At 39.4% G+C, this 13,378-nt stretch overlaps 1 protein-coding gene across 1 annotated transcript; it reads left to right on the forward strand.

The window, feature by feature from the left end:
• Nucleotides 1–156: 156 nt before the first annotated feature.
• LOC116998708 (coiled-coil domain-containing protein 173-like) lies at nt 157–8,383 on the forward strand. Its single transcript, XM_033064723.1, has 7 exons — nt 157–254; nt 679–835; nt 1,927–1,991; nt 2,288–2,480; nt 3,028–3,192; nt 3,849–3,955; nt 4,649–8,383. The coding sequence occupies exons 1-6, from the start codon at nt 157–159 to the stop codon at nt 3,948–3,950; spliced, it is 780 nt and encodes a 259-aa protein (XP_032920614.1). The 3' UTR covers nt 3,951–3,955; nt 4,649–8,383.
• The last annotated feature ends 4,995 nt before the right edge of the window (nt 8,384–13,378 follow it).

A 13,378-nucleotide genomic window follows, 5' to 3' on the forward strand; every position in this document is an offset into this window, starting at 1 on the left:
CCATTGTCCGCCTCGGAGCCGGAACGCTCCCGCAGCCACCGCCTTTGAGCGGGAGAAGGTGCCCCGATTTCCCGGGAAGCGGGGCCGTCAGTGAGCATCCCTCCTTCTCCTTCGGCAGACGTTCCGTCTCCACAGAGGCGGCGAAGAAGGCCGACGATGGACCTGGATGGGCCGGACGCCGCCCGCCAGGACGCAGAGCTGGAGCATGGCCGCTACCTGAGCCGCCGGGCCGTGGCCCAGGAGCAGCTGGCGCAGTGAGTCCGGCGGCGGGCCCCGGGAGCGGGCGAGAGGCTTGGGTAAAAACCTTCCCGCGGGCAGCCCGGCCCGGGCGGGACCCGGCTGCACGGCCCGCGCAAAGGGGCGGCTCCTGGGCGTGGGATAACAGTGAAACAGGCTAGTCAAATTCAGTCTAATACTTGAGTCCGTACACTGGTTATGTTCACTTTTGCTAGTATAGACTTCCCTAGCACCCAGCACCCTCAGACTGGAACTGAGATTTGGCCAAAGAATTTGGAGCTAGCTTACAGAAACTGATTCTGGTTTTGATCTCTGATATTTTACTTCAAAATATCAGAGTTTTTTACTGTTAAAGAAGCCATAGATGTGCATAATCTCTGTCTGTTCATTATTACTTAATGCTGTGCCTAGTTTATTTATTCACTTCCTTTTCTGGTTCAGAATAAAGGAGCACAAGGATCAAGCGGATCTGGCCAAGCTGGAAACCAGAAGAGAAGGGGAACGAATACAGCGATCGAGCCAATTATACCAACTGGAAATTCAGAGAGAAAAAGAAAAGGAACAGGAGAAAAAAGCTGAATTACAGAGGCAGCATCATGTAAGTAGCAGAAAAGCAGACAATGCGTATTCAAAATGTGTATTTCACCTTGGCTCGCTGGCTGGACTTGGCCCATAAATAAACAGGATTGTGGGCAATAGGGTCTTTGCTGACAGCTTTAGCAGCATGGGATCAAATGCCTACCCTGCCAGTTGCAGGCCACTTCTTTCCTCTGCTTTTGAGAAAGACCTCTTGGAAGTTTTAATGTGGTACCTGTGCTTTGACTGATCTACAATGGACAAAGTCTGCTAGAGTCAGCAAGGAGATTGTCCTTGACTTGGAGGATTGGATTTAGGTTGTATGTACTCGCTCTGTTTTAAGTCCATTTTTCTTAGGGGGAGGGAATAGCCTGAGTATGACAGTATCTTTTTAACTTGGTGACGACCTACTTACCACACTTACTGTTTGCCTGTCAATGCCTGCTTGAGCAGTAAAACTGAAGTAGAGGTACTGTGATGATTCATTGCCATGTGAGGGAGTAAAAGGAGAGAATTCCCGCTAAAACCCTACCTGTTTTTTTTCCTTCCATACTCCTCACTCCAAATACACAAATTTCCCCCGATTTCCCCCCAACCTTCTATGTACAACAAAAACTATACATACTTCCAAGCTATTCAAGTACCTTTTCTGAGTCATTACAAAATACCTTATGCTTTAGATTTTGATGGTTCTGTAGACTTACTGTTTGAGGCTTTCAGAGTCTCACCATATGAATGATACACGGGATGTGAACAGTACAGTTGGAGCCACTGGGAAGACAGAGGAGAGAAAATAAAGATACTATAAGCCTGGGGCTGCAGCCATATACTAATTTTACTTTTGTTTTCGTTTTTGATAAGTAGATAATGAAAAAATTCTTTTATCTCTAGGTTTCTATCTTCTGTAGCTTCTCCACTGATGTAAAGAACTCCTTTTATTACTGAGTAGGCCTGGAGTATTTGCTAAAATTTGTTTTTAGTTCATGTTTCCAAAATCTCGTTCGACATGAAAATCAAAGTAGTTTTCCATTTAAACAGGAATATGTAGCTGAACAAAAAATATTCAAAGCTGAAGAGAAAGAAAAAGAAGATGAAGATGATGATCGGATTAAGGCTTACATTAAAGGAAAAGAAATGATGGCTGATCTGACAAGAGAAAAATATGCAGAGACTAACAGGTGAGTCCAGGGATAATGTTCAGTGTTAAGATTGAAATTTAAAATTTCATTTTGTGACAAACACTATTCCAGTTGTTATTTCAGCAAAATCAGAATTTCGATGCAAGCAAGTTTTCTGTAATTAAAACTTGAAGTAAAAAGTGCAGAAAAAATGCTTACCAGTTCCAGTAGTAATTGTTGCTGTTAGGGTGGAGGTAGGATTGCTGGTGTTATTAGAAGGAACCAGTTGCCTCTGGTAACCTGAGTGGATGTCCTGAGATGTTACAGCAGGATGTAATTCTCATATTCTCCTGCAGGATGATAGAGAAGCATAAGGACAAAGCTTTTGACCAATTAACTGCACAGATGAATGAGACAATTAGGATTGAAGATGATCGTCTTGCTAGAGGAGCTGCAGAGGTAGAAGTTGAGTACCAAATGCAAAACAAAGCGAAAGAATTAAAAAAAAAGGCTGCTGTTGAATCTATTGAAGAACACAGAGTCAGTGTGGTAAGAAACGGGGGCTGTCCTTGCACCTCTTTCTGTCATATACTTGTAAATAGGAACAATGTTTGGAAATACCAGTTTCTAACAGTCATCTGGAGTGAGACACGTGTAGGTTCTCACCAGTTCTCATTTGTCACTAGAGTTTTAGAACTAAATCTTTTAAGAAAGGTTGCAAGCAGCATATATGGTGATCTTCTCTTCAAAAAAATTAGACTGGGAAGGCTCTGTAATTGTTTGTAATTTGTGCAAACTCTGCACTGCTTACTCCATCTGATGAGCCTGGCCCAGACCACAGTTGGCTGTGGGTGCCATGCATCAGCAGGCTTCAGCAAGTCTGCTGACACCTTTCCTGGAGTCCCCTCTCCCTTTCCCCGTTTCATGTTGGGCACACATCTGCCAGGGCTGCTGAAAACCCAGGCCTGGACACTGGCCAGCCACAGTGACCGTGCTTATCAGAGTGCTGATACAGGGCTGCTTCTGCAGAGAGATACAACTTCCAGCTTAGCAGACCAGCTCCTTAAGTAACTTTTGTGTGTTTTGTAACCTACAGATGAAGCTGAAAGGCGAAAAGGAGAGACAGGAAAAAGAAGATGACGAGAAGGATCGTAATCAGTGGATGACAGAAAACGGCATCTACCTGGAAATGGAAAAAGCCAAGAAACAAAGACAGCGTGATGCAAACATGGAAGTACAGAAAATTCAGCTCCAGCAAATGGTAAATAGAAGGAGCTGTACCCTGTCAATCCCTTCAGAAAGAAGCACACTAAACCCATAGTATTAGACCTCTTGGGCAGAAGAGAGAGAGGGAGGAAAAAGGTTGCTGTGAATGTGCATATTTTGGATTGGTTTCTACCTGTATGCACTGCAGCTGCTGATGTTGGAGAGGTGACTGACTTTACCCACAAGAGGCTTGTTTGTGGAGTGAGAAGCTCTGCTGAGAACTTGACAATGCACTGTGTATGTGTTTCAGAGGTTTATGGGCCTTCTCTTAGAGCAGTAGAACAGAAGTCTCAGGCAGACTTGGCCCATGTGAGTCAGGGAGGATTACTGTGAGGGCTGGTAATAAGAGATCAACAATGACAAATCACATCCTGTCCTGTGCCGTTATGACATTTTTTCAACCATGCACTGCTGTCCTTTTCTATCTTCCGGCCAAGTCACCAAAGAGCAGCTAATGGTGATGTTCATTCAGCTATTTAATGTACCCTTTCTGGGGGGATAGGGCAGGGGATAGAAGTGGGGAGTGATAAGTGCCAAGTATCAACTAAGAATGCTGCAGACCTTTTGTAAGCTTCTACCCTCTCTCAGCTTTACAGGATGGTGATGTTGAGAACAAAATACTAAGCTTTGTTATTCCCTCTTCTTCATCAGGCTGAAAAGCAGGCAAGAAAAGAGCAGGAAAAGCAAGCGGACTTGGACTATGATGCTCAGAGAGAGGCTGCTTTTCATCAGGATCGAGCATTTCGGAGATAAAGACAGTGAGTAACTGAATCAGTGCCATTACTGGATGTAACTTCTCTTCTCTCCAAAACATTAAAGGAAGGAACAAGATGTGGGCTTCATAATTAGGACAATTCCAGAATGGTGGAGTGGATAATCTGCAGTATTAAAACCAGTAAAAATTGGGGGAGGGCGGGGTGGTGAAGATGGTTGATGCAATGCCTTCCTGCCTCATTATATGAGCCTCCAGCTTGCTCAGGACTGACATAACACTTGGCATTTTGCCATGACTTTTAGAGCCTGCATTGGCTCTCAAAGCTCTGCCTGAGGGCAGGGCCAAGAACTCTCCTCAGGGCCAGTACAGTTATCGTCTTGGTCAGTCCCGCTGTGGTCTGGGCTGCTGCACTCTTTGGATAGAGGAACATGATTGGGTGGAGCTGACTCTGTACCCTGTCAGTTAGTAAGGCCCATTATTCTATAATGTGAACCAAAGCACAGTAAGTAGGAACAATGAAGACTTGTTTCAAAACCTCACTTCTGATCTAAAGTAAAAGACTAACATTGCTGCGCTATCAACTAAAAGTCACACAAAGTTCTCTCCAATTATCTTGGAATAATTAATTTTGGAAATTTTATATTATGAAAAGAGAAATTAACTTGTGGAATTGTCCCTCAATGCTTTTTTCCTTAGTTCACTAATAAAAAATTTCTTTCCCTTCTCTCTGAGCCAGTGCTCATTTTATTACATGAAGCTTTTTTTCAGCAAGCAGAAAGAATGGAAACTTTTGTAAAAGCCTTTTGATGGCAGAAGCTGGAGCCTTAAGAAGTATTGACTACAGCAGGAGTGGTGCTGAACCCTTCAGAGCTCCATAATGCTCCAAATGCATCCCTAAGTGCAAATTTGCACATGCTCACTACTATGCAATTGGTGAGTTAAATGGGTTTTTAGTCTACCTCCATAGCAGCAAGAAACAAGGTGGATTGCAGCCTCATTTCCTACTCAGCTTCCAGGAATGTCCTGTTCTGCACATTACGTATGTCTACATTTGAAGTCTACAGCCTGCTTCCATCAGGCTTATACAATCTACAGAAAACCCATCAAACTCCAGTACCAGAAAACTTTTCATTTCAGTACACCTAGTATTTCCCTAAAGTGGGAATCCTGCATAATTTTAAAGCATCTTGGCTAAGTATAGATTTAGTTACCCAAATTCAGCATGGAAAGAATTCAGCAGCAATCATGATCTCAATTTATTCTATTGACTCTGAGATGCACATGCTTTGTATGCTTACTTTAAAGAACTAATTCTAGTTAGATATTTTCTCTAAAACCTGTATAAAGCATGGTGTGATGATGCTCCATCAGAATGGCCAGAGGTGGTGGAATGTTGCTGGTAAAAGGTGTCCAGTGTAAAACAGGAAGCTGGTCTAGCAGCTCACCAGAGTCCTTTTCAGCTGCCACTTAAAGATGGTAACAAAACACAGGGAGATGAACTGCAGCTGCTAAGAAGGGCAATTGTTGAACTGGAAGAATCTACTTATTGAGAGGTAGCTCTCATTTAATGCCTAGGGCCACTCTTGTATTAGTTATTAGCTGGAGTCACCATTCCTGAAGGTATTTAGATGTGTAGATGGTGCTTAGGGACATGGATTAGCTAGTGTTGGACTCGATCTTAAAGGTCTCTTCCAATCTAAATTATTATATAAAGTTTTAATTAATAGCTAGCAAATCAGAAAATGCTTTAAGAAATAATTTGACTAGTACACTTCAATTATTGGTTTTGCTCAAAAAAGCATCTGCTCAGATGTTCTGCTTCAGGACATTGCAGCGGACAAGAGTCCTAATAGCGATTAGCCTGATTTGAAGACCAAGACCTTAGAAATGCAAGGCAACCCTCAGAGGGGCTGAAACAGAGACCTTAAATCAAACTGCATTTTTTCCACACCTATGATCCATCTTTAAGTAGAACAGCAACTTTAGCTTGAACACATGGGCCTCCAGTGTCTAACATGGTACTCTCCAAACAGTATTTCAGCTCATACCTATGTGGCAGTACACATGTAAGACAGTACTGTTTTCATGGATCTAATTCACCTCCTACCTAAGAAATGGAAGAGAACAGCACTTTAAAATGCCTTATATCCTAAGGGAATTTGAATTAACTAACTGTGCAGCTCTTTACTCTTAGGTAGTGTTCCAGGTTGGAGTTACTAGATTTGTGCAAGTTCTTTTAGCATGACAGTCTTTGCTACCAATTAGCTCTGATGAAGTTTGAAGAGGATACATACCTGGAAACAAATTGTCCACGAACAGAAGAGCTGGCACCATGGGACTATTAAGGATGTACATTTTCACATGCCAATACAGACTTGCTCTATACTTCTGAAAAAGAAAAAAAAAAATCTTTTCAAAGCTTCCTTGTCAGGTTAGGTCAAATAATTTACTCTGTATCAACAGCTAAATTCTTTCAAATGTCTGTTATTGACTTAGGCCTTCCTGTTATCTCTTGAATGGAAGAGTGCTGTAACTAGTCTGTGATTTTCCTCCTTGTTCTGGCAGTGCATCCTTGTTTCTCATACTGATCTTTCTTCCTGTTCTGGCAGCGTATTTCTGAGAGACAGAAAATTCACTACCTCTAAATAGCAAGCAAAAATCCCCATAATCAGTGAAGGCTAAGACTTTAGAGGAAGGTGAAGGCGAGAGATTCGAGAAGACAATATGAGATGTCTTCTCTGGAATTTTCTTTCTTTCTGATTAGAGTAAGTTGTGGTATAGGCTTTGTTCAGCTTGTAATGTGTGAAGTCATTGCTTTCACACTACTGCACTGCCACCATTTTAACCTAAGCTTTTTGTTTTGGTATATCATGGCTTTGATATTACTACGTATTTTAAGTGAATAATGAATGATTCATATCAGTTCTCTGATCAGGTAAACCTATCTCTCTCTAGTAAGCAGTCTTAAAGCAGAGCTACTTGTAGCTTGTGGACACTGTCTTGCATAAACCAGCATGGCACTTTGTTTTTCTGTGGATTGCCTCAGCTCCAATACATTATCCAGAGAAATTAACAATTCTGTTCGGTACTGAAGGGCTTGAACATCAGCACTGCAGGTCCAGGAAAATTCAACACTGCATATCTGTTAACATAATAATTGCACCCACACTCTTCCCCAGTGAGTAGCATCTGGTCTGATTCCTTTTCTGTGTAAAAAGAAAATAAGCAAAGGTTAGAAAGAAAAAGCAGCATGTACTGAAAAGAAGTGTGTGTTACCGAGCAGACTGAGAAAAATCCAACTGGTACAGTGGATAAGGATGCAAAGTTTGGAACTATCTTTGGTAAAGCTTATAAGTATTTCTGCGTTAGTTTCAGCTACAATCAGTGCATATACAATTAACAGAAGCTACTAATTATACACTTAAACTGTTTCTTTTTTCTTTGTACATACATTTGACCATTATAGAAGCATCTACAAAGGAGTAAGAAGCTAGCCACTCTCTCCTTCCAAGTTCTGTGTGCCTGCAAAACCAATCAGTGCCCAACAGCAGAAGCTAACTGTGGACCAAGTTACAAGACACGCTATTTGCTAGAACCTGCCTATAATACCTACAACTCAAGCTCAAGAACCAAGTGCCTAGCTTGCAACTGTACTGTAGACTAATATTATTATGGAACAAAGCAGTAGATTCTTTTCAGAAAGTCAAGAGGTAAAAACCAAAGGTAAACTATCAGGTCATATGTACTGTACTCCTTAAATATTGCTGGGCCTCCAGGCTTAATTCAAACCTTTTGTTTTGACTTGAAAAAAAAATCTTACTCAGCAAACAAAATTGAGTACATCTGTCTGTAACAATAAAACCCATGTCGACTGTACCTTTTATTTGTGATAGTTTTCTACTTACTTTAATTTTGGGAATGCAATGGAAGGTAGAAATAGTATCTTGAGAAGTTGTGGCATTGGCTGAGTCTTTTAATCCTTTACGCGAGATGTCTGCAGCAAGACTGTATCTAGCACTCCAGCTAACCTGTCTGACTACAGGAAATGGAAAAAACACTTCTGTCATTTCCTAAGCACTCTGCTGCCAACCAACCAGGCTGTGATACTGCTGCAGGTGACTTTTTGATTGAAAATTGTTCTTTCACTCAAGTTCTAAACTGACTGTAAGCTGTAAATGTAAATCTAAGCATTTCCATTCATATTGAACAGATAGTTCTTCTGTAACTAGTGAAAACTATTCTGCTTCACATTCATACACAAAGAGATGCATTTTTTCAAGTAGAAGACCATAGCTGGCAACAAGCAGAGTTTGCAATTAAGACACTAGGTCAACTTCATTACATGGCTGCATTTTTATATGTTACCATATAGTAATAATAGACTGCTCTTTGCCATTCTGTTGTAGAAATTCTTAATTGTACCTATTTTACACTATTATCTAATGTAGCATGGAATAAAAATTTAACTTCACATCTTCAGTGAAAATTTATTGATCTTGGTTTAACTAAGGAGGTCATATGCTGACATCAGATAACTCTGCCTTGTAAATCTGTACTCAAAGTATCAGCACTTTAGAAGGCTGGAGGTTGGCCAAGCACATTTACCCTGAGATGAGCTCACTTGGTCAGAGCATGGTGCTAGTAACATTGAACTCATGGATCTTGATCCCTGTATGGCCCACTCAGTAAGAGCTGACCTGCTGATTCTTGTAGGACCCTTCCAACTTGGAATATTCTGTGCATTTACAAGCACAGGTTGCACATTATGACTCAGAAATTATTATTTCTCTAAATACAGAAGATGCTAATACTGCAAGAAGCACACGTGGCAGATGTGGAATACACTTAACAAATAAGCAAAAAAAGCATTTATTTCTGAGAAGTGCTTTAGTACTCAAGTTGTACACTTCAAATCAAGAACTCATTCTCCCAGCTTTCAACTGAATAATCTTCCCTGTTATGAACTCTAAACTACAAAATGTCCAAAAGACTAAGATTAATTACAAAATACTCTGCTAAATGCTACATGCACAATACTGCTGGTATAATTAGCAATTCTTATAGCTGAAGGAAAGCAGTTATCAGCTACTTGCTCTCACCATTGTTCATAACTTAATATGCCTACGTTCTTTCCAATCCTTCCAACCACTCTTTCAAATAGCAGCTATGGCTAAAGCCACTTACAGACTACCTTTTATAATGGGGATATGTAGCCATATCTAACTTCCTGCCAAAAATAGCAAGTGCTCAAGTGCTTTACATATTGCCAAATTTAAATTCGAAATCAGGGTGCTGCATTAATTCAGTTTATTTAGTCCTTTTAATGTCTTAGAGCTTCCATGAATACAAATACAAATTTAAATCTAATCATATGCATATTCAGCAGTTCAAGATTTCTCCTCTGAAGTTATGCATGTTAACTGCCCTATTAGTTTTATTTGAACAATGACTATTATTAAGGAAAGATCTACTAATTTATTAATCCTTTCACAAAATGTACCTTTACCTTTATGTAGTTTTACTATCTAAGCTCATCACTTTTTTTAATAACTGCTATTCCTTTTGTGAAATTTCATACTAGAACTAGAAAACTTATTTTTCTTAAAACAAGTTCTTTTCTAGTTCTTAAAAAAACCAAAAACCCAAACAATTGAACATTACATTTGGCCTTTACATAACAAAGTTCTGTTGAAAAAGTGTTCCTAATGACATGAATTGTTCAAGGGTGAGAAGCAAGAGTTAAACTCTAAGTTCATAAGCACCAAAATGGAAAGTTAAAGTCTTACGCTAGGTAACTGCAGAACTGTACCAAATTCAAATTTTGCAAAATGCAATTCACAGACTTTTCAATGTGCATTTTCTTTAATATTTTAGCTAAGAAGATTACTATTTTCAGCAAAGGAAAGGTACCTAACAGTTGTTTATATTTCCATTACATTGACTCTAGAAGTGCGGCTGACCACCCCACCCCCCAAAAAAAACCCCTTCAAAACACCAAAACAAAATTAACAATCCCCCAAAAAGAGCACTTTCATGGCTGCTGCTTTATAAAAGTATAATATATATAGAGTATTACAAGGAAAGTCCTAAAAGCAGGAATATACATTTTTTGCTTATCAGAAAAGCAATGAGTCTGCCATGCCCCTAGAGGTGTTTCCAAAAATACTTTATTTGCTTCAATAAATCAACAGTTCCAGAAAAAGCAGCTAAAGGACTGCTTCTTTTGTTTACAGTAACCTAAAATCTATTTGCCAGGCTGACACTATTACAAATTAGACATTATTGGGGATCACTGCAAATTCTTCAACGCATCTGACAAAAAACACTGCAAGAAAAGCCTGTAGTCTGGGATTTCAAGTACAAAGTGTGAAGTTTCAGGCTAAAAATTTAACAACCAAATATAACAAAGCATTAAAATGTAACCATTGCTTTTTATCTTTCTTAAAAATAACAAACTGAAACAAACAGAACAACTGAAACGCTATGGGCTGTGTTAAAGAATTAGCAGACAGCAACACATTTTTTACAGGTAATAGTGTCCACATAATTGTACATTCTATCTACCCACTCTCAGCAAGAATTTCTGCTTCTGAGTTGATGGCAGTACCCAGAGAATCCAATATAAAATAACAGTCTCTTTCTAGTGAAGTTTGGAAAGCCACTGTCAATTATAAATTCAGCATTCCAGGTATCTGTCTATATGTTGCATGGCATTAGTAAAATCTCAGCATCTATTGTCGATCCAACAGAGAATGCATGTCTAACCTTTGGAAGTTATTTCAAGCCTGTATGGACACCTAAACATACACTTAAAATGTTAGTCCAGTAATCCCTGCCCTCATTTTAATTGTGTCTTGGGGTTCCTTAATTCCCAGGAATAAGGTCCGTGCTGGGGTACCAGCAGAAAAAGCTGTACTCCACTACTTTTTTCCTGCATTCAAAAGGAAAGATAATGAGTATTGTTTTTACTGCCTCTGGAATATTTAGTCTTCCATATCAGTCCTCTGAGGCAAAAGCCAATGAATGACCTGACACAGATGTCAAAGATGGCACTAAGCTATACTGTGACTACAACACACGGTGGCTACTGTGAGGATGGGAAGAGGAAAGCTCTGTCATTGAGGGAATAAACAGTTCCAGAACTGCAAGAGCAAATCAGTGCCTCCTCACAATGCAGCAAGAACTGACTAGTGCTTGAGGACATCTTGCTGTCCCTGGGACTGAGCTTTAGTCCCACCAAGATCTTAATCAATATTCTCAATTTCCAGTTTGATAAAGAAAAGCACAAATTTGGCAAGCCCTCCCTTGTACAAGACTGCAATCAAGTTTCTGTTCAAACAAAGTGCTCCCCACTAAACCAATTCACCACCAAATACAATACAGGCATCTCTCCACCTGCAATTTAGTGTAGCCAGCTTTTAAACAAAACCAAAGTACATTACAAACAAGAAAATGGGCTTTATGCCACCAACTCAGATAAATTTTGAATGTGCTGTAAAATAATTAAAGTCAATTTAACTTTTGCAAATAATTTTCTGAACTGTAACAAAGTCCATACAAAAGGATATGCAAGTGCATGTTTTAAAATAAGTAGTTACAGCTGCAAACTACAATTGGATATAATCTCTTTTTGAGATTTTAAATTAAACAATTTTAAAAAATATTCTATGGATTGCTGTATTGCTGACTGCTTGTATTTTCCCCCTTCTACAGCAGAGTCATTGTAATTGTGGATTGTTTTGTTCATGTGCTTATACAAGCTTCAGTGATATTGGCAAGAACATTCTCAGTAGTGCAAATAAACTTCAGCAATAGCTTGTGGGTCAACTCTATTAAAAATAATGAAACAACATTATAAACAGTTTTCAAATGAGACTCTGAAGCACATGGCATGCATAGCACAGTATAAATACATAGTTAAGCTGCCACACAAAACTTTCTGAAGCCTAACTTCCTACCTTTATTCTTATTACAGTCCCCCAAGATAGGACTACGACTTCTCCAAAGTCCTACAAAGTTCATAAAGGTCTTTGGTTCACTCCTCTGAGTTAAGTAACAGCTTTGTCATCCACTCACATGTGGAACAGGAACATTTTTAAACATTCTGCATAAAATGACCACTGAAATGCAAAATCCACGGGAGATGTTTCTAAAACACAGTAAAGAAGTAAAAAAGCACTTGACAGCCAAAGCAGCTCCACTAACAATTCTGCTAAAAAGTCACTCTACACACTTCCAGAACTCCAGTTTTCTTTCTTTAAAAACATCACTTACGTTGTTCACAATCCTAGGTTTTGTTTTGCTTTCAAGACACAACTATTCTTTACAATAAGAACTGTCTGGATAACAATTTTAAGCAAGTTTCTGCATTTCTCCTAATCTGTTGTAAACAAAAACTGATCACAAAGTGCGTTATAAAGTGAAAATGTTGACAAACTCATTACAAAGACAGTAGAAGCAAGTTGTGTCATCCAGTGAAAGATTTGGCATAATTTTCAACTATTACAATACTGTTTTGCTTTGACACAGCTTAAGATTAGTGCTTGTCACTTCCCTTCAGGACTTCCAAGATTTGCCAGTCTTAGATGTGAATAGTTTCATGGACTGGAAGGAGTGTTCAGGTTTGCACTGTATCTATCCTTTCAGACCACTGAGTTACCACATACCAGCTGCTCTTTGGGGATTGCACATATGGGGGCACTGTTGCAGCAACACAAGCCAAACTCCTTCTCTTCTACGTGAAGGTGTGGTGGTGAAATACAAACTGGGGTGGGACCTAGAAGCAGGAGAGGAAAGCAGAAAAGGGTGCAAATTGGTTTGAGGGACACACACATAGCAGAGAATGAAAAGGAATTCACAATACAGTAATTAGAATGAGGGGAAACAAGGAAGAAAGCAAATTTTAGTTTAAAAAAAATTAAGAGCATGTCTTAAAACATTACTTGAAATTCTGTTTCAATTACTCCAAAAACCAGTACTGGAGATCTGCAAGTTTTCTCATGGAGTTAAGAAACAAAAGTGGAAAGGATTTCCTGGCTCCTTATCTGACCCCACTGTAAGTTCTGGGAATCTGTTTCATCACTGTGCATCCACTAATCAGGTAACTGAGGCATGCAGTCTGAAGCATCCATTTCTGCAGTAGACAACATGAAAGCATGGAATGGAAAGAGGTTACAGGGGAAAAAAGTTATGCTGATGAACACTTAAATTTTTTTTTTAAGACACAAAAATAACTCCCAAACACAGATGACTGCCTTACAACATGAATGAATTCTACTGTTGGCAGTGGCCGAAGTACAAACAGTAAAGGTTTACTTAAATTAATTCATTCTGTGATTACAATAAAAACTAAAATAATTTACCTTTACAAATAAATTTCCTTAGGATTTATACCTACTGAAAAACAGATGCAGCAAGACTGGAGAAATGGCACCTTACAATATTCTCCTAGCTTTAAGATGACATG

Source organism: Catharus ustulatus, chromosome 7, assembly GCF_009819885.2.
Source record: "Catharus ustulatus isolate bCatUst1 chromosome 7, bCatUst1.pri.v2, whole genome shotgun sequence".
In the NCBI taxonomy this organism is placed as follows: domain Eukaryota; kingdom Metazoa; phylum Chordata; class Aves; order Passeriformes; family Turdidae; genus Catharus; species Catharus ustulatus.